We start from the raw sequence: 26905 nt of genomic DNA on the forward strand, positions 1-26905 counted from the left end.
TACAGGTGCACTGGCCAGAAACATTGCATTTGCATGCTGCGAGTTAGCAGAGATACATGTGAGTGCTCCTGGACAATTTTTGGATTGTTCTTTCTATTGCGATTACCGTTTTTGACACAAAATGAAGAGAAAGAGGAATATGGAAGAAGGAGGAGAAAGAGGGAAGGAGAGTGAGGGGAGTAAAGAAGGAGAGGGGACTAAGAAGACTAAAATGGAGAATACCGGACTTACAGCTAAGAGGAGCATAAAGAACTGGCTCTTAGCCATCATTGGACGGAGAAGTTCACGAGACCTCCCAGGACCCAGTAACATCAGCCTGATGGACGAGAAGATCAGGACATCAGGTAAGAACTCTGAATGTACAAGCAAGTTCTAGTCATATAAATCCATACAATGTCCATAGACTCCTACGGGACAAATAACCTCATAACTAGACATAGTGTGCACGCATAGCGCCCATATCTCATATCAGAGTTGGTAACCACCATACAAAAGTAGTATTTACTGAATAGTTCAGCCAAGATGTACACAAAACTTAGCTATGGCAATAAAGGATATAATATATCATTCTTGGGGTATATCGGCCTGTATAGACAGATTGATCGCTATCCCTCTAACCTACACGGATACATGCATAAAACTTACAATCTTTTTATTCTCATGTTTTTAATTCTTTGGTAATTTGGTTATATATCCCAAAGCTGCATGATTCTTTCTGAATGATCATTTCTTGCTACCTCATGGGCAGAACCGAAAACAAGTCTGTGCAGCATAGACAAGCTTTCTATTGTACAGAAAATAGACATGTGCACTTACTATAATAGAGCTTGGTTTACTCTTGTTTACAGAGGACCTATCATGGGGAACTCATCTATGTTTATTATTGTAAAATGTTTTCCACCACAAATTTTTTGGGGAATATAACTAATAAAATGTAAAAAAAAAAAAACAACTTACAGAGCGTATCAACAATATGTAAATAAGCTGTTCCACCGCAGGGTCTGGCTCCGAACTTCCTGTAAGGCTGGTCACGGCACGCCTAGCGCACCTTCCCATAACCCCCCAGTGGCATATGTAGCGTCTATGGCCGCGGGCTGTCGAGTTTACTTACCCTTCGACGCCCGCAGCCATGCATCTGTGAGCGCTGGTCCCCATCTCCTTCCTAGGAGACGCCAGCGCTAACTTCCGCTCCAGTCCGCTGTGTTCCGCTCCAGTCACGCTCGTGCCCGCTCTTAAAGGGCCAGCGCGCGCACATGAAAACAATCATCATCCTCAACTCACATGATTGCCTGGACTATAAGAAGGCCCCTGCCATTCTGATCCTTGCCTGAGCGTTGTTTGTCGTATCCTAGTTTGTCTATGCAAATGGCCTCCTAGTATTTTCCAGTTCCCAGTGTTCCCATTTCCTGTATCCCATGCTATCCTGGTCAAGTGCTGTGCTGTAGTCGTGCTGTGCTGTATTCCACGCCTGTCCTGCTACTCCACGCCTGACGTCTACACGCTGCCTAGTCTTACTACTGTCCGAGCTGCCACAGGTACCCTATACGCACTATAGACAGTGACCTGCGCCCTGTTAGCCAGCTGCCATACCGCCAAGGCAGTTCGGCCCAGTGGGTCCACGAACCCTATGTGACAGCATACAGTATCAGAACACGAGATCTCGCTAGTTATGATGAGATCTCGCATTCTGACACTATGGGCAATAAGGCCTGTTTTCTATAAGACAGCTTTGATAAATGAGTCCCAATAGAGGAAAATTTAGTATGCAAAATGCGTAAGACTTCCGCCAAAAATTGCGCCTAAAAAGTGGCATAAATGGGGTGTGTCAAATTATTATTATTATGTTTTAGACACTTTTTCACCTTCTTTGACAGTTTTGAAAGTGTCTAAAAAAAAGGGGAGTGACAAAGACTCATTGTAAAATCCGCCAGATTTATCACTGGTGTACACCTTTTTTTTTTTTTGCAAAATATCGATGTAAAGTAGGTGAGCCATGAGGTGGCATAAGTAAGAAAAAAAGGTCTAACATGGTTAGCAAGATGAGCCAAATTTATCATACAGCGTGTGCCATTGTGATAAATCTAGCACAATTTCTCCCAGTCTAGTTTAGTTTTATCCTGTCTTCCTTTATGACAGAATGAATAAATCTCCCCCAGTGTCCTAATTACGTTCCAAAAATGAAAAGTTATTTGAAAAACCATTGTTATTTACATTACACATAGAAAAATACTAATAATAAATACTTATTTTCTCAACCCAATAGGCAAAAAAGGGTCCAAGATCAAGGAGGAGGAAAAAGATAGGGACAAAAAGGGGACAGCAAAAAAGGAGACACAGCGTAAGAGAAAGAGGATGACAGAGGAGAAGGAACCTTCTGGAAAGAAAGCAAAGAAATCTAAAGGAAAAATATCAAATAGTCTGGATGAACTGGAGAAAAAAGCTGAAGGGGAACAACCTGCACCATCTAAGCAGGAGAAAGAGACACCGGCTGCACCTAAGAGAAAGAGAACAGCAGACGAGAACCAGGAATCAAATAAAAAACTAAAAACATCTCTGAGATCTTCCAAAGAAAAAACATCAGGGAGCCAGGATGCAACAACCATCCTCAATGAAAAGCCTGGACCATCTCGTGAGGAGACTAGGACAGCCACTGTTCCTCTAAGCTTGAATTCCTTTACCTTCCATCGTGAACTTGGTAAAGGCTCCTATGGCGAAGTAACTCTTGCAAAAGACAAAATCCGTAAAGAACTTGTCGCCATTAAAAAGACGGGCAAAAGCGATTTCACAGAACTAGGCCATACTTTCGTAGAGCGGGACATACTTGGTCTATCACACGAGAGCCGCTTTCTGATCCACGGACTTGCAGCGTTCCACAGTAAGAACCACGTGTATTACGTCATGGAACTGGCCAGTGGGGGTGACCTCGATACATTTACTGAGAATAACTTTCCACTGGAATTAAACACCGTGAAGTTTATTGCAGCAGAGCTGGTTTGTGGGGTGCAATTCCTCCATAACAAAGGCATCATCCACAGGGATCTAAAGCCAAATAACGTCTTATTAACATCAGATGGACATGTGAAGATCACAGATTTTGGACTGGCAATAACAAATGTCTTTGGAAGAACAACAGACCCCTGTGGTGGAACACTAGGATATGGAGCCCCAGAAATGATCGGGTGTGAGGAATATGGAACAGGGGTCGATTGGTTTGCATTTGGAGTCATCCTCTATGACATGGTCACCAATAAAGACCCCTTTCCTGGGAACACAAAATCAGAGATCGAGGCCTCGGTCCTGAACTATGTTCCACAGTATCCAACGTCTTTATCCTCTGACACCGTGGATATAATCAAGCGGCTGTTGTGTAAGAACCAGTTTGAACGTCTGGGAGTGACAGAAAACATCCGAGAACATCCATTCTTCTCTACCACCAACTGGCAAGAAGTAGAGGCTGGACGAGCGGCACCCCCGGATATACTGGTGACTGAGTTTGTGGATCTGAATATTAGTGATATCAGGCCTGCGCCCTGTACTAGGGACCATAACGCCACAATTAAAGCTAAAGATCAGAAACTTTTCAATGAATTTAGTTTTGTGTGTCCTGAGTGGTCGGAGAACTACCACGTCAGCCCCATCTATCCAGACACCCGGCTAAGAAGATTCTCCTCGTCCCAGTGCAAAGTCAACTAAAGTTTCATAACGTCTATAACAACACTGTGCTACTAAAATCTGCAACGCCATAAAATTCACTGTGTGTCCAAGATCTGAGAAACACCAAGGATTTGAGGAACCACCTTGTCCACCTTCTGCATCCCTGTCTAACAACCACCACATGAGGGCTTGGAATATTACATCATATTAACACCTACATTGTGAACAAATCTCCTTTATAGAGGTATTCCACCATCGTATCAGCTGATTGTGCTGCCTTGTCCCCATCGAGCACTTCTGAAGACACCTCCTGGCTGATCCACAGCTGTAGTTTACCTGGGTCATCCCTGGCTATGACATACTACATGCCCCGGAGTCATCATCTGATTGGCCAGCTGTCCATGCCCGAAGAGGCTCAGTCTTGTTTCCAGATAAGACAATAAAGCACACCAGACCTCCACCGAGTCCATGACAGACTTATTACCATTCCTTGTACCATTCTAGGAAGGTGGAGGGTCTTGTTTCTAGGAACCTGGTATCAGAGCACAATCTATAAAGTAAGTACGAAGAATAAATCTTGTAATTGACAAATATCTATTACTGGGATGATATTATCCCGAATTCTTATTTCGTGTTTTTAATAAGTCACTTACATTTCTTATTTCTTTTTGACTCTTCAGGTGATTGACACATTTCGTCAGGAGTTTCCTTCCATTCAATGGTAAGTTTTACTCAATGTCTACATTTACTGAGTTTATTATTGTAAGATACTGCTCAAGAAGGGAAAGAAAACGAATGATCGGGAAAAGACTGATAATCTAGTATGAAACCAAAAACAGCCATGCCAGATTATCATAACACTAACCTGATAGTCCGGCACGCAGTCTGATGGCCATTCAATTGGGGGGTTGATAGATCTTAATGATACATTGGATGCACCTAAAATGAATGTAATGTAATTATCTATGAGTCACTACATTACCTATCACAGACCTCCTATGGGGCGCAGGAATGCCTGTGTCATGATGTTGTCATGTAGCGTAGACCATATTATCCAATAAACTAGTTTTTTACAGGATTGTCTAGTATAGCAAACCACAATGTGGGATGGGCCTATGCAAATGTGCTCCAAATGGGCGTTTCTGTGACACTTTGTGGGCGTTCCTGGGCAGATAGGGCTGGGACTTAGAAGTGTCCCACAAATAGAAATTTGAATGCTGTCCAGATATTAACATTTCACCATACCAGTACCAGTAGTAGTTGTAGGCCTCTGCTTGAAGGCTCGGTACATAATTAATTTTAAGTGGATCTATTATTTATTTTATATTTGGCTTAATCATCCAATACTCCGGAATTAGCAGTTCAGAGGATGCACGAATATTACAATGTTTTTATACATACATGTAAACTATCAAACAGAGATGAAGACAAGGACATAAAATCTGGTGACTCTTCTTACTGTTCCAGTTAGTTCTTCATCTACTGACAGATGATACGTTTTTGCCCCTTCTATATAAATACATTGATACTAGAATTGTGACACTAACCACAGGTTTTTTTAATTTCCTTTTCTTTAGATTTCCACCATCAGCGATCAGTCACCGGATATGTGCAGCAATATCATCCTCCATACATGATACCTATTCCTGTGTGCAACATAATAAACATCCTGACTTATAAACTCACATTGTGTCTTTCATTTCCATCTTTTTGATCGTCCGCCTCTATTATGGACAATGGAGTTTATAATATCACTTCTTTATAATACAGTGTATGTTATTTATAGAGGATGTAGATGGAGATTTACTAGATATCGGTATAAATGTACAGACTGCGATTATCTGCACCGCCAGCCACGTGACCTCCTGCTCAACTCGAATGTTTCAGTGCCATATTTATCTATCTATCTATCTATCTATCTATCTATCTATCTATCTATCTATCTATCTATCTATCTATCTATCTATCTATCTATCTATCTATCTATCTATCTATCTATCTATCTATCTATCTATCATATCTTAAGTACACCAGCCATGAGGTGACATAAGGAGGAGAAAAGTGTCTTACATGTCTAGACAGATGTACTAAATTTATGATATAGCGTGCGCCATTGTGATAGATTTGGCGCAGTTTTTGCTTGTCTGGTCTAAGTTCAAGACAGTAATAATCAATCTCCCCCATAGGATTCATGAAAACATGCCAATAGCAACCAATCACAGTGCAGCTTTAATTTTTCAAGAGCACTATAAGACATTAACCCCTTAGTGTCTAAGCCTGTTTTGGCCTTCAGGACCAGCCCCATTTTTGCAAATCTGACATGTGTCACTTTATGTGGTAATAACTCCAGAATGCTTTTACCTATCCAAGCGATTCTGGGATTGTTTTCTCGTGACATGTTGTACTTTATGATACTGAAAAAATTTTGTCATTAAATTCAATATTTATTTGTAAGAAACGCCAAAATTTAGAGAAAATTAGCAAAAATTAGCATTTTTCTAAATTTTAATGTATTTACTTGTAAAACAGATAGTAATACCACACAAAATACATACTAGTTTATATTTCCCATATGTCTACTTTATGTTTGCGTCGTTTTTTGAACATTCTTTTATTTTTCTAGGACGTTACAACGCTTAGAACTTTAGCAGCAATTTCTCATATTTTCAAGAAAATTTCAAAAGGCTATTTTTTCAGGGACCAGTTCAGTTCTGAAATGGCTTTGAGGGCCTTATATATTAGAAAGTCACCATAAATCACCCCATTTTGAAAACTGCACCCATCAAAGTATTCAAAACAGCATTCACAAAGTATTTTAGCCCTTTAGGCGTTTCACAGGAATTAAAGCAAAGTAGAGGTGAAATTTACAAATTTCATTTTTTTTCCTTCAAAAATTCATTTGTAATAAATTTTTTCTGTACCACAGAAGGTTTTACCCAAGAAATGCAACTCAATATTTATTGCCCAGATTCTGCAGTTTTTAGAAATACCCCACATGTGGCCCTAGCGCGGTCATGGACTGAAACACAGGCCTCAGAAGCAAAGGAGCACCTAGTGGATTTTGGGCCTCTATTTTATTAGAATATATTTTAGGTACCATGTCAGGTGTGAGGAGGCCTTGTGCTGCCAAAACAGTGGAAACACCCCAAAAGTGACCCCATTTTGGAAACTATACCCCTCAAGGAATTTATCTATGGGTATAGTTAGCATTTTGAACCCACAGTTTTTTTGCTAAATTTATTTGAATTAGTATGTGAAGGTGAAAATCTACTTTTTTTGTGAAAAAATTAGGAAATGTTAAATTTTTACAAGGAATAAAGTAGAAAAAACACCCCAACATATGTAAAGCAATGTCTTCCGATTATAGCAATACCCCATATGTGGTAATAAATTGCTGTTTGGACCCACAGCAGGCCTCAGAAGAGAAGGAGCACCATTTGGATTTTGGATTTCTGATTTTGCTGGAATAGTTTTCAGTGCCGTGTCGCGTTTGCAATGCACTGGAGGGAAGAAAACCGTGGAAACCCCCCAATAGTGACCCCATTTTGGAAACTATACCCCTCAAGGAATTTATCTAAGGGTATAGTTAGCATTTTGAACCCACAGTTTTTTTGCTAAATTTGTTTGAATTAGTATGTGAAGATGAAAATCTCCTTTTTTTCTGAAAAAAGGTAGCCATTTTTAATTTTTACAAGGAATAAAGGAGAAAAAGCGCCCCAACATTTGTAAAACAATTTCTCCTGATTACGTAAATACCCCATATGTGGTAATAAACTACTGTTTGGACCCACACCGGGGCTTAGAAGGGAAGGAGCGCTATTTGGCTTTTGGAGCTCAAATTTTGCTGGAATGTTTTTGGGTGTCATGTCGAATTTGCAAAGCCCCTGAGAGACAGAAACAGTGGAAGCCCCCCAAAAGTAACCCCATTTGGGAAACTACACCACTTAAGGAATCTATCTAGGGGTATAGTGAGCATTTAGGCCCCACACGTCTTTTGCAGAATTTATTAGAATTAGGCCGTGAAAATTAATATCAACATTATTTCCACTAAAATGTTGAATTTTTTCAATTTCACAAAGGATAAACGAGAAAATGCACCCCAACGTTTGTAAAGCAATTTCTCCCGAGTACGGCAATACCCCACATGTGGTCATAAATGTTTTTTCATTAGAAAGTAATTAACCCTTTACGAACTGATTCATGTTTTGCTTTTTCGTTTTTCCTCCCCGCTTTCCAAGAGCCACTACTTTTTTATTTTTCTGTCAATAGAGCGGTGTGGGGGCTTATTTTTTGCGGGACGAGCTGTCGTTTTTATTGGTACCATTTTTTGGTACGATGCCATATCGGTGGACATAAACGGCTGTTTGGGCACGCTGTAGGGCTCAGAAGGGAGGGACGCCATTTGGCTTTTGGAGCGCATATTTTGCTTGGTAGTAGCTCTGGCGTTTTGCTGGTATTTCAGTTTATAATGTTGGGGCACATGTAGGCTGGGCAGAGTACATCAGGGGCATAATAAGAGGGTATAATAATGGGGTAAATAAATAATAATCCACAGATATGTGGCCGGTGTCGCACTGATAAATGGTGCCCGATCTTATCCACTTTTGGAACGCTCTGCACATTTTGCATCGCCATAATCTGGGAGCCGGAACTTTTTTTATTTTTTCACCACCGGAGCCATGTGAGGGCTTATTTGTTGCAGGACAATCTGTATTTTTCATTGGTACCATTTTGGGGTACATGCGATTTTGTTGATCACTTTTTATTCAATTTTTCGGCAAGCCAGGTGACCAAAAACCATCAATTCTGACAATGATTTTTATTTATTTTTGACGGTGTTTACCCTGGGCTATAAATGACTATTATACTTTATTCTGCGGGTCGGTACGATTACGGCGATACCATATGTATATACGTTTTTTTATGTTTTGCAGCGTTTGAGCAATAAAATAACTTATTTAGAAAATAATGTATTTTCTGTGTCACCATATTCTGAGAGCCATAACTTTTTTATTTTTCAGTCAAAAAAGCTGTGTAAGGGCTTGTTTTTTGCGGGATGGGTTGTAGTTTGTATCAGTACTATTTTGGCTTACATGCGACTTTTTGATCACTTTTATTACATATTTTGTGAGGGGTGGTGACCAAAAAATAGTGATTCTGGCATTGTTTTTCGTTTATTTTTTTTGCGGCGTTCACTGTGCGGGAAAAATAATATTATAGTTTTATAGTTGGGGTCGTTACGAACGCGGTGATACCAAATATGTGTACTTTTTTTTACGTGTTCATTTTTTTTCCTATAATGAAAGACTTATTATAGGAAAAAAAGAAAAGCAGTTCTTGTTTATGTCACTTATAACTTTTATTTTTACACTTTTTTTAAAACATTTTTATTCTTTTTTTTACTTTTTTCACTTGTCCCACTAGGGGACACTTAGACTTGCAGCTCTGATCGCTGCTGGAATACATTACACTACACACGTAGTGTAATGCATTTCAACTGTCATTGTGACGAGACAGTCACACTGACAGGAAGCCTACGACGACCACCCTCGGGGTGGTCCTCATAGGCTTCTGTACATGGCAACCCGGAAGCCATTGTCTGGCGTCCGGTTGCCATAGGTACCATCGCCAGCCCCCGTGATTTCACATGGGGGCTGCCGATCGGCGCTAAAGACCTTAATTGTGGCGTTCAAAATCGAGCGCCGCAATTAAGGGGTTAACTGCCAATATCAGCAGCGACAGGCCGCTGATCGGCAACGGGGAGAGCAGGGCTGACACCCTGCACAGTTAACCGCCGCTGCGGTGTAGCGCCGCGCGGCGGTTAACTGTCAAAGCACTGACGTAACTGTACGTCAAGGTGCGCGAACTCACTGCTCACCATGACGTACAGTTACGTCATGGTGCGTTAAGGGGTTAAAGCTGTGCTGTGATTGGTTTCTATGGAGGGCAACAAAGACAACTTTTCTGTTAGGCAGATTTCATGAATCTCATTGGGGACATTTATCATGAGAGGATTTCCTATAGATAGTCTTGTATGTAGGAGTAGTATTTTGTGCCTGTTAATTTTGCGCCAAATTCACTTGTATCACTCAGTATTTAGTGAACATGGCACATCTTGTAAAAAGCGGAAAAATCGGAAATTGTCTGAATTTCCAGTCAGTTCTCTGGAGAGGGCACCAAGAGCCCAGGAAAGCTGTGTGGCTTCACTATGAGCCTGGTGTCACCCAGCTTTTCAGGGGCTCACACACAATATAAAGAGAGGGCATAAAAATGCGGCTGAAACAGTTGCATAACCTGCAGCTCAGATCGCTACAGGACAGCCGGCAGCTGCCATCTGGGAGGGTCTGTGAGCTGGGTTTTCCTGAAAACCAGTCTGGGAGGATCAAAAAGTGCCGGCACCACCAAGGAGGAGCGGAGGAAGAGTCAGCACAGGCACAAAGAAAGGCCTTCATGCGATAGCTAGGAGGGAGGGAACTTGGCCAAAATTTTAGGGAGGCATCTGGGGAGAGTGGGCGGAGGGTAGGCGGGATCTAGCGTTAATAAAACTCCTCCCTCTTCTTGGAGTTCCTGGGCTTTTGCAGCATGGGCAGCGAAGAAACAGTATTTCCGCCTGCCTGTTTTTTATTGAGATGTGTGTCTTTGTGGTTTGGCCAATTTATCCGACCTTTGGTCTCGAGTCTTCCATGGAGGTACGGTTAAAGAGAACCTTTCACCTGCCCATACATGTGCAGCTGGGTACAGCATGTAATGGGGAAGGCTGCACAAACCCTGGGACACTTCACATTCTTTCTTTTCCCACACGCTCTCCTCTCTCCAGCTCTTGCTGTGACACTGTCCATATCTGATTGGACAGTGTCACAGCGATAGTAACACATCCCCTTGCCATTACACGCCCCATTGACAGTTCAAGGGGTTATTTAAATATCGGGTGCCAAATATAACGGCACCGATATCTAAATAACGGAGGAGGGTAGAAAAAAAATGTAAAGTGCCCCAGGGTTTGTGCTGCTGTGCCCATTACATGCTGCACTCAGCGGCACAGGTACGGGGAGGTGAAAGGTTCTCTTTAAATGAGACTAGTTATGGGAAGTTATTTTCACATACTAAATGACTTGACTTGGGCTCTATAGTAATTTGGGGGCTGCCTGAGTGTGGGTTCAGAATTCATTTTAGGGTCTCTAAGTCTAGGGTTTTAATTCACTTTGGAGTCCCTGAGTCTGGGGTCTGAAATAATTTTGGAGTCGTTTGGGGTCTGAGCTAAGTATTTCTGTTATATATATTGAATTACCATGGATTACGGCTTCCAATAACGTTAATACAGGAGGGGATAAGGGCGAGGCCGAGAGGGGCGTAATGAGTATACGTATGGTGCGGGTAAAGTGCATTAAGACCATAGCAACGAAGAGAAAGGATCCAGCGATGTATGGTGTAGATAAGGGAAAACTGAGTTCCCACTTTATTGAAAAATAATCCACGAACAGTGACACAAAGTAACGGAAACACCAGGAGGGTAACAAGGTGGTGGAATGGCAAAGAATGAAGCCTACGCGTTTCAAGCAGGATCCTTTCTCTTCGTTGCTATTGTTACCTGCCGCGAGCCGTGGCGGCTGATCCGGGCGATACTCAACACAGGAGTGTGAAGCTGGTGAGCTGGAGGTTTCCTCCCTTTTCCTTTTTCCCTGCTGTTACCATTGCATTAAGACCAGTCATGGAACTCCAGGGTGACTTCTAAAATTATTTATTATTTATAGCAGGGGGTACCTCATTCCTTATAATACACATATCAGCTGCTGCAGAACCTCTTTTTGAAGAGTGAAAGAGAAATTCTTGTGCACCATGAATTAGTATTTTTCAACTGTTTTCAACTGGTGCAAATGCTAACATGTGGTTAAGACAGGGAGATGCTTATACCATAGACATGTATTATATCTATTCTGTTTATTACACTCAGATCGTATGGCTGGTAATTACGTGCCCGGAGCGGCAGCTGGGCCACCTTAAAACATTGTGATGACATCACAATGCCTGAGGTTGGTAGGTGGGCCCCCTTAAGACATAGCTAATGACATCACAATGCCTAGGGTTGGCAGCTGGGCCACCTTAAGACATAGCTGATGACATCACAATGCCTAAAGGTCACAGCTGGGCTACCTTAATACGTAGCTGATGACATCACAATGCCCCATGCGCTCATCTATACAGGTGCACTGGCCAGAAACATTGCATTTGCATGCTGCGAGTTAGCAGAGATACATGTGAGTGCTCCTGGACAATTTTTGGATTGTTCTTTCTATTGCGATTACCGTTTTTGACACAAAATGAAGAGAAAGAGAAATATGGAAGAAGGAGGAGAAAGAGGGAAGGAGAGTGAGGGGAGTAAAGAAGGAGAGGGGACCAAGAAGACTAAAATGGAGAAAACCGGACTTACAGCTAAGAGGAGTATAAAGAACTGGCTCTTAGCCATCATTGGACGGAGAAGTTCACAAGACCTCCCAGGACCCAGTAACATCAGCCTGATGGACGAGAAGATCAGGACATCAGGTAAGAACTCTGAATGTACAAGCAAGTTCTAGTCATATAAATCCATACAATGTCCATAGACTCCTACGGGACAAATAACCTCATAACTAAACATAGTGTGCACGCATAGCGCCCATATCTCATATCAGAGTTGGTAACCACCATACAAAAGTAGTATTTACTGAATAGTTCAGCCAAGATGTACACAAAACTTAGCTATGGCAATAAAGAATATAATATATAATTATCGGGGTATATCGGCCTGTATAGACAGATTGATCGCTATCCCTCTAACCTACACGGATACATGCATAAAACTTACAATCTTTTTATTCTCATGTTTTTAATTCTTTGGTCATTTGGTTATATATCCCAAAGCTGCATGATTCTTTGTGAATGATAATTTCTTGCTACCTCATGGGCAGAACCGAAAACAAGTCTGTGCAGCATAGACAAGCTTTCTATTGTGCAGAAAATAGACATGTGCACTTACTATAATAGAGCTTGGTTTACTCTGGTCTACAGAGGACCTATCATGGGGAAGTCATCTCTGCTTATTATTGTAAAATGTTTTCCACCACAAATTTTTTGGGGAATATAACTAATAAAATGTAAAAAAAAAAAAAAACAACTTACAGAGCGTATCAACAATATGTAAATAAGCTGTTCCACCGCAGGGTCTGGCTCCGAACTTCCTGTAAGACTGGTCACGGCACGCCTAGCGCACCTTCCCATAACCCCCCAGTGGCATATGTAGCGTCTATGGCCGCGGGCTGTCGAGTTTACTTACCCTTCGACGCCCGCAGCCATGGATCTGTGAGCGCTGGTCCCCATCTCCTTCCTAGGAGACGCCAGTGCTAACTTCCGCTCCAGTCCACTGTGTTCCGCTCCAGTCACGCTCGTGCCCGCTCTTAAAGGGCCAGCGCGCGCACATGAAAACAATCATCATCCTCAACTCACATGATTTCCTGGACTATAAGAAGGCCCCTGCCATTCTGATCCTTGCCTGAGCGTTGTTTGTAGTATCCTAGTTTGTCTATGCAAATGGCCTCCTAGTGTTTTCCAGTTCCCAGTGTTCCCATTTCCTGTATCCTGTATCCCATGCTATCCTGGTCAAGTGCTGTGCTGTAGTCGTGCTGTGCTGTATTCCACGCCTGTCCTGCTACTCCACGCCTGACGTCTACCCGCTGCCTAGTCCTAGCCGAGCCTGTCTTACTACTGTCCGAGCTGCCACAGGTACCCTATACGCACTATAGACAGTGACCTGCGTCCTGTTAGCCAGCTGCCATACCGCCAAGGCAGTTCGGCCCAGTGGGTCCACGAACCCTATGTGACAGCATACAGTATCAGTACACGAGATCTCGCTAGTTATGATGAGATCTCGCATTCTGACACTATGGGCAATAAGGCCTGTTTTCTATAAGACAGCTTTGATAAATGAGTCCCAATAGAGGAAAATTTAGTATGCAAAATGCGTAAGACTTCTGGCACAAATTGCGCCTAAAAAGTGGCATAAATGGGGTGTGTCAAATTATTATTATTATGTTTTAGACACTTTTTCACCTTCTTTGACAGTTTTGAAAGTGTCTAGAAAAAAGGGGAGTGTCAAAGACTCATTGTAAAATCCGCCAGATTTATTACTGGTGTACACCATTTTTTTTTTTTGCAAAATATCGATGTAAAGTAGGTGAGCCATGAGGTGGCATAAGTAAGAGAAAAAGGTCTAACATGGTTAGCAAGATGAGCCAAATTTATCATACAGCGTGCGCCATTGTGATAAATCTAGCACAATTTCTCCCAGTCTAGTTTAGTTTTATCCTGTCTTCCTTTAGGACAGAATGAATAAATCTCCCCCAGTGTCCTAATTACGTTCCAAAAATGAAAAGTTATTTGAAAAACCATTGTCATTTACATTACACATAGAAAAATACTAATAATAAATACTTATTTTCTCAACCCAATAGGCAAAAAAGGGTCCAAGATCAAGGAGGAGGAAAAAGATAGGGACAAAAAGGGGACAGCAAAAAAGGAGACACAGCGTAAGAGAAAGAGGACGACAGAGGAGAAGGAACCTTCTGGAAAGAAAGCAAAGAAATCTAAAGGAAAAATATCAAATAGTCTGGATGAACTGGAGAAAAAAGCTGAAGAGGAACAACCTGCACCATCTAAGCAGGAGAAAGAGACACCGGCTGCACCTAAGAGAAAGAGAACAACAGACGAGAACCAGGAATCAAATAAAAAACTAAAAACATCTCTGAGATCTTCCAAAGAAAAAACATCAGGGAGTCAGGATGCAACAACCATCCTCAATGAAAAGCCTGGACCATCTCGTGAGGAGACTAGGACAGCCACTGTTCCTCTAAGCTTGAATTCCTTTACCTTCCATCGTGAACTTGGTAAAGGCTCCTATGGCGAAGTAACTCTTGCAAAAGACAAAATCCGTAAAGAACTTGTCGCCATTAAAAAGACGGGCAAAAGCGATTTCACAGAACTAGGCCATACTTTCGTAGAACGGGACATACTTGGTCTATCACACGAGAGCCGCTTTCTGATCCACGGACTTGCAGCGTTCCACAGTAAGAACCACGTGTATTACGTCATGGAACTGGCCAGTGGGGGTGACCTCGATACATTTACTGAGAATAACTTTCCACTGGAATTAAACACCGTGAAGTTTATTGCAGCAGAGCTGGTTTGTGGGGTGCAATTCCTCCATAACAAAGGCATCATCCACAGGGATCTAAAGCCAAATAACGTCTTATTAACATCAGATGGACATGTGAAGATCACAGATTTTGGACTGGCAATAACAAATGTCTTTGGAAGAACAACAGACCCCTGTGGTGGAACACTAGGATATGGAGCCCCAGAACTGATCGGGTGTGAGGAATATGGACCAGGGGTCGATTGGTTTGCATTTGGAGTCATCCTCTATAACATGGTCACCAATAAAGACCCCTTTCCTGGGAACACAAAATCAGAGATCGAGGCCTCGGTCCTGAACTATGTTCCACAGTATCCAACGTCTTTATCCTCTGACACCGTGGATATAATCAAGCGGCTGCTGTGTAAGAACCAGTTTGAACGTCTGGGAGTGACAGAAAACATCCGAGAACATCCATTCTTCTCTACCACCAACTGGCAAGAAGTAGAGGCTGGACAAGCGGCACCCCCGGATATACTGGTGACTGAGTCTGTGGATCTGAATATTAGTGACATCAGGCCTGCGCCCTGTACTAGGGACCATAACGCCACAATTAAAGCTAAAGATCAGAAACTTTTCAATGAATTTAGTTTTGTGTGTCCTGAGTGGTCGGAGAACTACCACGTCAGCCACATCTATCCAGACACCCGGCTAAGAAGATTCTCCTCGTCCCAGTGCAAAGTCAACTAAAGTTTCATAACGTCTATAACAACACTGTGCTACTAAAATCTGCAACGCCATAAAATTCACTGTGTCTCCAAGATCTGAGAAACACCAAGGATTTGAGGAACCACCTTGTCCACCTTCTGCATCCCTGTCTAACAACCACCACATGAGGGCTTGGAATATTACATCATATTAACACCTACATTGTGAACAAATCTCCTTTATAGAGGTATTCCACCATCGTATCAGCTGATTGTGCTGCCTTGTCCCCATCGAGCACTTCTGAAGACACCTCCTGGCTGATCCACAGCTGTAGTTTACCTGGGTCATCCCTGGCTATGACATACTACATGCCCCGGAGTCATCATCTGATTGGCCAGCTGTCCATGCCCGAAGAGGCTCAGTCTTGTTTCCAGATAAGACAATAAAGCACACCAGACCTCCACCGAGTCCATGACAGACTTATTACCATTCCTTGTACCATTCTAGGAAGGTGGAGGGTCTTGTTTCTAGGAACCTGGTATCAGAGCACAATCTATAAAGTAAGTACGAAGAATAAATCTTGTAATTGACAAATATCTATTACTGGGATGATATTATCCCGAATTCTTATTTCGTGTTTTTAATAAGTCACTTACATTTCTTATTTCTTTTTGACTCTTCAGGTGATTGACACATTTCGTCAGGAGTTTCCTTCCATTCAATGGTAAGTTTTACTCAATGTCTACATTTACTGAGTTTATTATTGTAAGATACTGCTCAAGAATGGAAAGAAAACGAATGATCGGGAAAACACTGATAATCTAGTATGAAACCAAAAACACCCATGCCAGATTATCATAACACTAACCTGATAGTCCGGCAGGCAGTCTGATGGCCATTCAATTGGGGGGTTGATAGATCTTAATGATACATTGGATCCACCTAAAATGAATGTAATGTAATTATCTATGAGTCACTACATTACCTATCACAGGCCTCCTATGGGGCGCAGGAATGCCTGTGTCATGATGTTGTCATGTAGCGTAGACCATATTATCCAATAAACTAGTTTTTTACAGGATTGTCTAGTATAGCAAACCACAATGTGGGATGGGCCTATGCAAATGTGCTCCAAATGGGCGTTTCTGTGACACTTTGTGGGCGTTCCTGGGCAGATAGGGCTGGGACTTAGAAGTGTCCCACAAATAGAAATTTGAATGCTGTCCAGATATTAACATTTCACCATACCAGTACCAGTAGTAGTTGTAGGCCTCTGCTTGAAGGCTCGGTACATAATTAATTTTAAGTGGATCTATTATTTATTTTATATTTGGCTTAATCATCCAATACTCCGGAATTAGCAGTTCAGAGGATGCACGAATATTACAATGTTTTTATACATACATGTAAACTATCAAACAGAGATGAAGACAAGGACATAAAATCTGGTGACTCTTCTTACTGTTCCAGTTAGTTCTTCATCTACTGACAGATGATACGTTTTTGCCCCTTCTATATAAATACATTGATACTAGAATTGTGACACTAACCACAGGTTTTTTAAATTTCCTTTTCTTTAGATTTCCACCATCAGCGATCAGTCACCGGATATGTGCAGCAATATCATCCTCCATACATGATACCTATTCCTGTGTGCAATATAATAAACCTCCTGACTTATAAACTCACATTGTGTCTTTCATTTCCATCTTTTTGATCGTCCGCCTCTATTATGGACAATGGAGTTTATAATATCACTTCTTTATAATACAGTGTATGTTATTTATAGAGGATGTAGATGGAGATTTACTAGATATCGGTATAAATGTACAGACTGCGGTTATCTGCACCGTCAGCCACGTGACCTCCTGCTCAACTCGAATGTTTCAGTGCCATATTTATCTATCTATCTATCTATCTATCTATCTATCTATCTATCTATCTATCTATCTATCTATCTATCTATCTATCTATCTATCTATCTATCTATCTATCTCATATCTATCTATCTATCTATCTATCTATCTATCTATCTATCTATCTATCTATCTATCTATCTATCTATCATATCTTAAGTACACCAGCCATGAGGTGACATAAGGAGGAGAAAAGTGTCTTACATGTCTAGAAAGATGTACTAAATTTATGATATAGCGTGCGCCATTGTGATAGATTTGGCGCAGTTTTTGCTTGTCTGGTCTAAGTTCAAGACAGTAATAATCAATCTCCCCCATAGGATTCATGAAAACATGCCAATAGCAACCAATCACAGTGCAGCTTTAATTTTTCAAGAGCACTATAAGACATGAAAGCTGTGCTGTGATTGGTTGCTATGGAGGGCAACAAAGACAACTTTTCTGTTAGGCAGATTTCATGAATCTCATTGGGGACATTTATCATGAGAGGATTTCCTATAGATAGTCTTGTATGTAGGAGTATTATTTTGTGCCTGTTAATTTTGCGCCAAATTCACTAAAGTATCGCTCAGTATTTAGTGAAGATGGCACATCTTGTAAAAAGCGGAAAAATCTGAAATTGTCTGAATTTCCAGTCAGTTCTCTGGAGAGGGCACCAAGAGCCCAGGAAAGCTGTGTGGCTTCACTATGAGCCTGGTGTCACCCAGCTTTTCAGGGGCTCACACACAATATAAAGAGACGGCAGAAAAATGCGGCTGAAACAGTTGCATAACCTGCAGCTCAGATCGCTACAGGACAGCCGGCAGCTGCCATCTGGGAGGGTCTGTGAGCTGGGTTTTCCTGAAAACCAGCCTGGGAGCATCAAAAAGTGCCGGCACCACCAAGGAGGAGCGGAGGAAGAGTCAGCACAGGCACAAAGAAAGGCCTTCATGCGATAGCTGAGAGGGAGGGAACTTGGCCAAAATTTTAGGGAGGCATCTGGGGAGAGTGGGCGGAGAGTAGGCGGGATCTAGCGTTAATAAAACTCCTCCCTCTTCTTGGAGTTCCTGGGCTTTTGCAGCATGGCCAGCGAAGAAACAGTATTTCCGCCTGCCTGTTTTTTATTGAGATGTGTGTCTTTGTGGTTTGGCCAATTTATCCGACCTTTGGTCTCGAGTCTTCCATGGAGGTACGGTTAAAGAGAACCTTTCACCTGCCCATACATGTGCAGCTGGGTACAGCATGTAATGGGGAAGGCTGCACAAACCCTGGGGCACTTCACATTCTTTCTTTTCCCACACGCTTTCCTCTCTCCAGCTCTTGCTGTGACACTGTCCATATCTGATTGGACAGTGTCACAGCGATAGTAACACGCCCCCTTGCCATTACACGCCCCATTGACAGTTCAGGGGGTTATTTAAATATCGGGTGCCAAATATAACGGCACCGATATCTAAATAACGGAGGAGGGTAGAAAAAAAAATGTAAAGTGCCCCAGGGTTTGTGCTGCTGTGCCCATTACATGCTGCACTCAGCGGCACAGGTACGGGGAGGTGAAAGGTTCTCTTTAAATGAGACTAGTTATGGGGAGTTATTTTCACATACTAAATGACTTGACTTGGGCTCTATAGTAATTTGGGGGCTGCCTGAGTGTGGGTTCAGAATTCATTTTAGGGTCTCTAAGTCTAGGGTTTTAATTCACTTTGGAGTCCCTGAGTCTGGGGTCTGAAATAATTTTGGAGTCGTTTGGGGTCTGAGCTAAGTACTTCTGTTATATATATTGAATTACCATGGATTACGGCTTCCAATAACGTTAATACAGGAGGGGATAAGGGCGAGGCCGAGAGGGGCGTAATGAGTGTACGTATGGTGCGGGTAAAGTGCTTTAAGACCAGTCATGGAACTCCAGGGTGACTTCTAAAATTATTTATTATTTATAGCAGGGGGTACCTCATTCCTTATAATACACATATCAGCTGCTGCAGAACCTCTTTTTGAAGAGTGAAAGAGAAATTCTTGTGCACCATGAATTAGTATTTTTCAACTGTTTTCAACTGGTGCAAATGCTAACATGTGGTTAAGACAGGGAGATGCTTATACCATAGACATGTATTATATCTATTCTGTTTATTACACTCAGATCGTATGGCTGGTAATTACGTGCCCGGAGCGGCAGCTGGGCCACCTTAAAACATTGTGATGACATCACAATGCCTGAGGTTGGTAGGTGGGCCCCCTTAAGACATAGCTAATGACATCACAATGCCTGGGGTTGGCAGCTGGGCCACCTTAAGACATAGCTGATGACATCACAATGCCTAAAGGTCATAGGTGGGCTACCTTAATACATAGCTGATGACATCACAATGCCCCATGCGCTCATGTATACAGGTGCACTGGCCAGAAACATTGCATTTGCATGCTGCGAGTTAGCAGAGATACATGTGAGTGCTCCTGGACAATTTTTGGATTGTTCTTTCTATTGCGATTACCGTTTTTGACACAAAATGAAGAGAAAGAGGAATATGGAAGAAGGAGGAGAAAGAGGGAAGGAGAGTGAGGGGAGTAAAGAAGGAGAGGGGACTAAGAAGACTAAAATGGAGAATACCGGACTTACAGCTAAGAGGAGCATAAAGAACTGGCTCTTAGCCATCATGGGACGGAGAAGTTCACGAGACCTCCCAGGACCCAGTAACATCAGCCTGATGGACGAGAAGATCAGGACATCAGGTAAGAACTCTGAATGTACAAGCAAGTTCTAGTCATATAAATCCATACAATGTCCATAGACTCCTACGGGACAAATAACCTCATAACTAGACATAGTGTGCACGCATAGCGCCCATATCTCATATCAGAGTTGGTAACCACCATACAAAAGTAGTATTTACTGAATAGTTCAGCCAAGATGTACACAAAACTTAGCTATGGCAATAAAGGATATAATATATCATTCTTGGGGTATATCGGCCTGTATAGACAGATTGATCGCTATCCCTCTAACCTACACGGATACATGCATAAAACTTACAATCTTTTTATTCTCATGTTTTTAATTCTTTGGTAATTTGGTTATATATCCCAAAGCTGCATGATTCTTTCTGAATGATCATTTCTTGCTACCTCATGGGCAGAACCGAAAACAAGTCTGTGCAGCATAGACAAGCTTTCTATTGTACAGCAAATAGACATGTGCACTTACTATAATAGAGCTTGGTTTACTCTTGTTTACAGAGGACCTATCATGGGGAACTCATCTATGTTTATTATTGTAAAATGTTTTCCACCACAAATTTTTTGGGGAATATAACTAATAAAATGTAAAAAAAAAAAAACAACTTACAGAGCGTATCAACAATATGTAAATAAGCTGTTCCACCGCAGGGTCTGGCTCCGAACTTCCTGTAAGGCTGGTCACGGCACGCCTAGCGCACCTTCCCATAACCCCCCAGTGGCATATGTAGCGTCTATGGCCGCGGGCTGTCGAGTTTACTTACCCTTCGACGCCCGCAGCCATGGATCTGTGAGCGCTGGTCCCCATCTCCTTCCTAGGAGACGCCAGCGCTAACTTCCGCTCCAGTCCGCTGTGTTCCGCTCCAGTCACGCTCGTGCCCGCTCTTAAAGGGCCAGCGCGCGCACATGAAAACAATCATCATCCTCAACTCACATGATTGCCTGGACTATAAGAAGGCCCCTGCCATTCTGATCCTTGCCTGAGCGTTGTTTGTCGTATCCTAGTTTGTCTATGCAAATGGCCTCCTAGTATTTTCCAGTTCCCAGTGTTCCCATTTCCTGTATCCCATGCTATCCTGGTCAAGTGCTGTGCTGTAGTCGTGCTGTGCTGTATTCCACGCCTGTCCTGCTACTCCACGCCTGACGTCTACCCGCTGCCTAGTCTTACTCCTGTCCGAGCTGCCACAGGTACCCTATACGCACTATAGACAGTGACCTGCGCCCTGTTAGCCAGCTGCCATACCGCCAAGGCAGTTCGGCCCAGTGGGTCCACGAACCCTACGTGACAGCATACAGTATCAGAACACGAGATCTCGGTAGTTATGATGAGATATCGCATTCTGACACTATGGGCAATAAGGCCTGTTTTCTATAAGACAGCTTTGATAAATGAGTCCCAATAGAGGAAAATGTAGTATGCAAAATGCGTAAGACTTCTGGCACAAATTGCGCCTAAAAAGTGTCATAAATGGGGTGTGTCAAATTATTATTATTATGTTTTAGACACTTTTTCGCCCTCTTTGACAGTTTTGAAAGTGTCTAGAAAAAAGGGGAGTGACAAAGACTCATTGTAAAATCCGCCAGATTTATTACTGGTGTACACCATTTTTTTTTTTTTGCAAAATATCGATGTAAAGTAGGTGAGCCATGAGGTGGCATAAGTAAGAAAAAAAGGTCTAACATGGTTAGCAAGATGAGCCAAATTTATCATACAGCGTGCGCCATTGTGATAAATCTAGCACAATTTCTCCCAGTCTAGTTTAGTTTTATCCTGTCTTCCTTTAGGACAGAATTAATAAATCTCCCCCAGTGTCCTAATTACGTTCCAAAAATGAAAAGTTATTTGAAAAACCATTGTTATTTACATTACACATAGAAAAATACTAATAATAAATACTTATTTTCTCAACCCAATAGGCAAAAAAGGGTCCAAGATCAAGGAGGAGGAAAAAGATAGGGACAAAAAGGGGACAGCAAAAAAGGAGACACAGCGTAAGAGAAAGAGGACGACAGAGGAGAAGGAACCTTCTGGAAAGAAAGCAAAGAAATCTAAAGGAAAAATATCAAATAGTCTGGATGAACTGGAGAAAAAAGCTGAAGAGGAACAACCTGCACCATCTAAGCAGGAGAAAGAGACACCGGCTGCACCTAAGAGAAAGAGAACAACAGACGAGAACCAGGAATCAAATAAAAAACTAAAGACATCTCTGAGATCTTCCAAAGAAAAAACATCAGGGAGTCAGGATGCAACAACCATCCTCAATGAAAAGCCTGGACCATCTCGTGAGGAGACTAGGACAGCCACTGTTCCTCTAAACTTGAATTCCTTTACCTTCCATCGTGAACTTGGTAAAGGCTCCTATGGCGAAGTAACTCTTGCAAAAGACAAAAACCGTAAAGAACTTGTCGCCATTAAAAAGACGGGCAAAAGCGATTTCACAGAACTAGGCCATACTTTCGTAGAACGGGACATACTTGGTCTATCACACGAGAGCCGCTTTCTGATCCACGGACTTGCAGCGTTCCACAGTAAGAACCACGTGTATTACGTCATGGAACTGGCCAGTGGGGGTGACCTCGATACATTTACTGAGAATAACTTTCCACTGGAATTAAACACCGTGAAGTTTATTGCAGCAGAGCTGGTTTGTGGGGTGCAATTCCTCCATAACAAAGGCATCATCCACAGGGATCTAAAGCCAAATAACGTCTTATTAACATCAGATGGACATGTGAAGATCACAGATTTTGGACTGGCAATAACAAATGTCTTTGGAAGAACAACAGACCCCTGTGGTGGAACACTAGGATATGGAGCCCCAGAACTGATCGGGTGTGAGGAATATGGACCAGGGGTCGATTGGTTTGCATTTGGAGTCATCCTCTATAACATGGTCACCAATAAAGACCCCTTTCCTGGGAACACAAAATCAGAGATCGAGGCCTCGGTCCTGAACTATGTTCCACAGTATCCAACGTCTTTATCCTCTGACACAGTGGATATAATCAAGCGGCTGCTGTGTAAGAACCAGTTTGAACGTCTGGGAGTGACAGAAAACATCCGAGAACATCCATTCTTCTCTACCACCAACTGGCAAGAAGTAGAGGCTGGACGAGCGGCACCCCCGGATATACTGGTGACTGAGTCTGTGGATCTGAATATTAGTGACATCAATTCTGCGCCCTGTACTAGGGACCATAACACCACAATTAAAGCTAAAGATCAGAAGCTTTTCAATGAATTTAGTTTTGTGTGTCCTGAGTGGTCGGAGAACTACCACGTCAGCCCCATCTATCCAGACACCCGGCTAAGAAGGTTCTCCTCGTCCCAGTGCAAAGTCAACTAAAGTTTCATAACGTCTATAACAACACTGTGCTACTAAAATCTCCAACGCCATAAAATTCACTGTGTCTCCAAGATCTGAGAAACACCAAGGATTTGAGGAACCACCTTGTCCACCTTCTGCATCCCTGTCTAACAACCACCACATGAGGGCTTGGAATATTACATCATATTAACACCTACATTGTGAACAAATCTCCTTTATAGAGGTATTCCACCATCGTATCAGCTGATTGTGCTGCCTTGTCCCCATCGAGCACTTCTGAAGACACCTCATGGCTGATCCACAGCTGTAGTTTACCTGGGTCATCCCTGGCTATGACATACTACATGCCCCGGAGTCATCATCTGATTGGCCAGCTGTCCATGCCCGAAGAGGCTCAGTCTTGTTTCCAGATAAGACAATAAAGCACACCAGACCTCCACCGAGTCCATGACAGACTTATTACCATTCCTTGTACCATTCTAGGAAGGTGGAGGGTCTTGTTTCCAGGAACCTGGTATCAGAGCACAATCTATAAAGTAAGTATGAAGAATAAATCTTGTAATTTACAAATATCTATTACTGGGATGATATTATCCCGAATTCTTATTTCGTGTTTTTATTAAGTCACTTACATTTCTTATTTCTTTTTGACTCTTCAGGTGATTGACACATTTCGTCAGGAGTTTCCTTCCATTCAATGGTAAGTTTTACTCAATGTCTACATTTACTGAGTTTATTATTGTAAGATACTGCTCAAGAAGGGAAAGAAAACGAATGATCGGGAAAAGACTGATAATCTAGTATGAAACCAAAAACACACATGCCAGATTATCATAACACTAACCTGATAGTCCGGCAGGCAGTCTGATGGCCATTCAATTGGGGGGTTGATAAATCTTAATGATATATTGGATCCACCTAAAATGAATGTAATGTAATTATCTATGAGTCACTACATTACCTATCACAGGCCTCCTATGGGGCGCAGGAATGCCTGTGTCATGATGTTGTCATGTAGCGTAGACCATATTATCCAATAATCCTGTTTTTTACAGGATTGTTTAGTATAGCAAACCACAATGTGGGATGGGCCTATGCAAATGTGCTCCAAATGGGCGTTTCTGTGACACTTTGTGGGTGTTCCTGGGCAGATAGGGCTGGGACTTAGAAGTGTCCCACAAATAGAAATTTGAATGCTGTCCAGATATTAACATTTCACCATACCAGTACCTGTAATAGTTGTAGGCCTCTGCTTGAAGGCTCGGTACATAATTAATTTTAAGTGGATCTATTATTTATTTTATATTTGGCTTAATCATCCAATACTCCGGCATTAGCGGTTCAGAGGATGCACGATTATTAGAATGTTTTTATATATACATGTAAACTATAAAACAGAGATGAAGACAAGGAAATAAAATCTGGTGACTCTTCTTACTGTTCCAGTTAGTTCTTCATCTACTGACAGATGATACGTTTTTGCCCCTTCTATATAAATGCATTGATACTAGAATTGTGACACTAACCACAGATTTGTTTTATTTCCCTTCCTTTAGATTTCCACCATCAGCGATCAGTCACCGGATATGTGCAGCAATATCATCCTCCATACATGATACCTATTCCTGTGTGCAACATAATAAACATCCTGACTTATAAACTCACATTGTGTCTTTCATTTCCATCTTTTTGATCGTCCGCCGCTATTATGGACAATGGAGTTTATAATATCACTTCTTTATAATACAGTGTATGTTATTTATAGAGGATGTAGATGGAGATTTACTAGATATCGGTATAAATGTACAGACTGCGGTTATCTGCACCGTCAGCCACGTGACCTCCTGCTCAACTCGAATGTTTCAGTGCCATATTTATCTATCATCTATCTATCTATCTATCTATCTATCTATCTATCTATCTATCTATCTATCTATCTTGTCCTATACTATATAGACAAAAGTATTGGGACACACCTCTTAATCATTGAATTCAGGTATTTCATTCAGTCCCATTGACACAGATATATAAAATCCGGCACCTAGTCATGCAGACTGCCTTTTTGAAAGAATGGGTTGATTTAAATAGCCCACTGAATCCAGCATGGTCATGTAATAGGACGCCACAGTTGCAACATGTCAGTTTGTGAATTTCTTTTTTCCTAGACATTCCACGATTAACTGTGAGTGATATTATTGCAAAGTGGAAGCGTTTAGGAACCACAGCAATTCAGCCATGAAGTGGAGACCACGTAATGTCACCGAGTGCTGAGGTTTATAGTGCATAAAAGTCGCCAACGCTCTGATGACTCAATAACCGCAGAGTCCAAGCCTCCTCTGGCATTAACATCCACACAAAAACTGTGCGCCGGGGAGCTTCATGGCTCGGCCAAGCAGCTGCATGCCAGCCTTACATCACCAAGCACAATGCCAAGCGTCGGATGGAGTGGTGTAAAGCACGTCGCGACTGGACTCTGGAACAGTGGAAATGTGTTCTGTGGAGTGATGAATCACGCTTCTCTATTGGGCAGTGTGATGGACGAGTCTGGGTTTGGTGAATGCCAGAAGAATGTTGCCTGCATGACTGCATTGTGCCAACTGTAAAGTATGGTGGAGGAGGTATAAGACTATGGGGTTGTTTTTCAGGGGTTGGCCAAGCCACCTAAGTTGCAGTGAAAGGAAATCTTAATGCTTCAACATACCAGGACATTTCGGACAATTATATGCTTCCAACTTTGTGGGCACAGTTTGGGGTTCACGCCTTTTCTGTTCCAGCATGACTGTGCACAAAGAAAGGTCCATAAAGTCATGGTTGGGTGAGTTTGGTGTGAAAGGACTTGACTGGCCCGAACAGATCCCTGACCCTAAACCACATCCAACACTTTGGGATGAACTAGAACAAAGATTGCGAGCCAGACCCGCTCGTCCATCATCAGTGTGTAACTTCTCAAATGCTCTTTAAGATGAATGGGCAAAAAGCTCATACCATAAACACTGTACCAGAACCAAGCTGAGTATATATATACAACACCAGAACAAAGCTCAGTACATAAATACAATGGTAGAGCTAAGCCCAATACTTAAATACAGATAGTGGATGAGAGAGACGGCAGGCTAATATGTGTTGATTTAAGTTAACAGCTCTCCTCTTCAGTGTATTTCCCGTGATTTGAGATTTGATGTAACTTGTAGCTGTCGATTTGTGGGGAGATGGCGGGTGGGAGTGGCAGCCATGAAACTCATTATTATTCTGGGGTTCACAAACTAAAGTTGATAGCCTATACTCAGCGGATACATAGTCACGAAGGGTCTGTGGACCCACTGGGCCGTACCGCCTTGACGGAACGGCAGCTGGCCAACAGGGCGCAGATCAATGTCTATAGTTCGTATAGGGTACCTGTGGCAGCTCGGACAGTAGCAAGG

At 42.2% G+C, this 26905-nt stretch overlaps 3 protein-coding genes across 3 annotated transcripts; all 3 read left to right on the top strand.

The window, feature by feature from the left end:
- LOC142750876 (protein kinase C delta type-like) lies at positions 1-5339 on the top strand. Its single transcript, XM_075859854.1, has 4 exons — positions 1-344; positions 2264-4211; positions 4335-4375; positions 5232-5339. The coding sequence occupies exons 1-2, from the start codon at positions 122-124 to the stop codon at positions 3691-3693; spliced, it is 1653 nt and encodes a 550-aa protein (XP_075715969.1). The 5' UTR covers positions 1-121; the 3' UTR covers positions 3694-4211; positions 4335-4375; positions 5232-5339.
- Positions 5340-11853: 6514 nt separating this feature from the next.
- On the top strand, positions 11854-17184 carry LOC142750877 (protein kinase C delta type-like). The gene is made up of 4 exons (XM_075859855.1): positions 11854-12195; positions 14139-16086; positions 16210-16250; positions 17107-17184. The coding sequence occupies exons 1-2, from the start codon at positions 11973-11975 to the stop codon at positions 15566-15568; spliced, it is 1653 nt and encodes a 550-aa protein (XP_075715970.1). The 5' UTR covers positions 11854-11972; the 3' UTR covers positions 15569-16086; positions 16210-16250; positions 17107-17184.
- A 2674-nt stretch (positions 17185-19858) lies between these two features.
- LOC142750878 (protein kinase C delta type-like) lies at positions 19859-25147 on the top strand. The gene is made up of 4 exons (XM_075859856.1): positions 19859-20151; positions 22072-24019; positions 24143-24183; positions 25040-25147. Exons 1-2 carry the CDS (start codon positions 19929-19931, stop codon positions 23499-23501), a joined length of 1653 nt encoding a protein of 550 aa, XP_075715971.1. The 5' UTR covers positions 19859-19928; the 3' UTR covers positions 23502-24019; positions 24143-24183; positions 25040-25147.
- The last annotated feature ends 1758 nt before the right edge of the window (positions 25148-26905 follow it).

This window comes from Rhinoderma darwinii, chromosome 3 (assembly GCF_050947455.1).
Source record: "Rhinoderma darwinii isolate aRhiDar2 chromosome 3, aRhiDar2.hap1, whole genome shotgun sequence".
Taxonomy (NCBI): domain Eukaryota; kingdom Metazoa; phylum Chordata; class Amphibia; order Anura; family Rhinodermatidae; genus Rhinoderma; species Rhinoderma darwinii.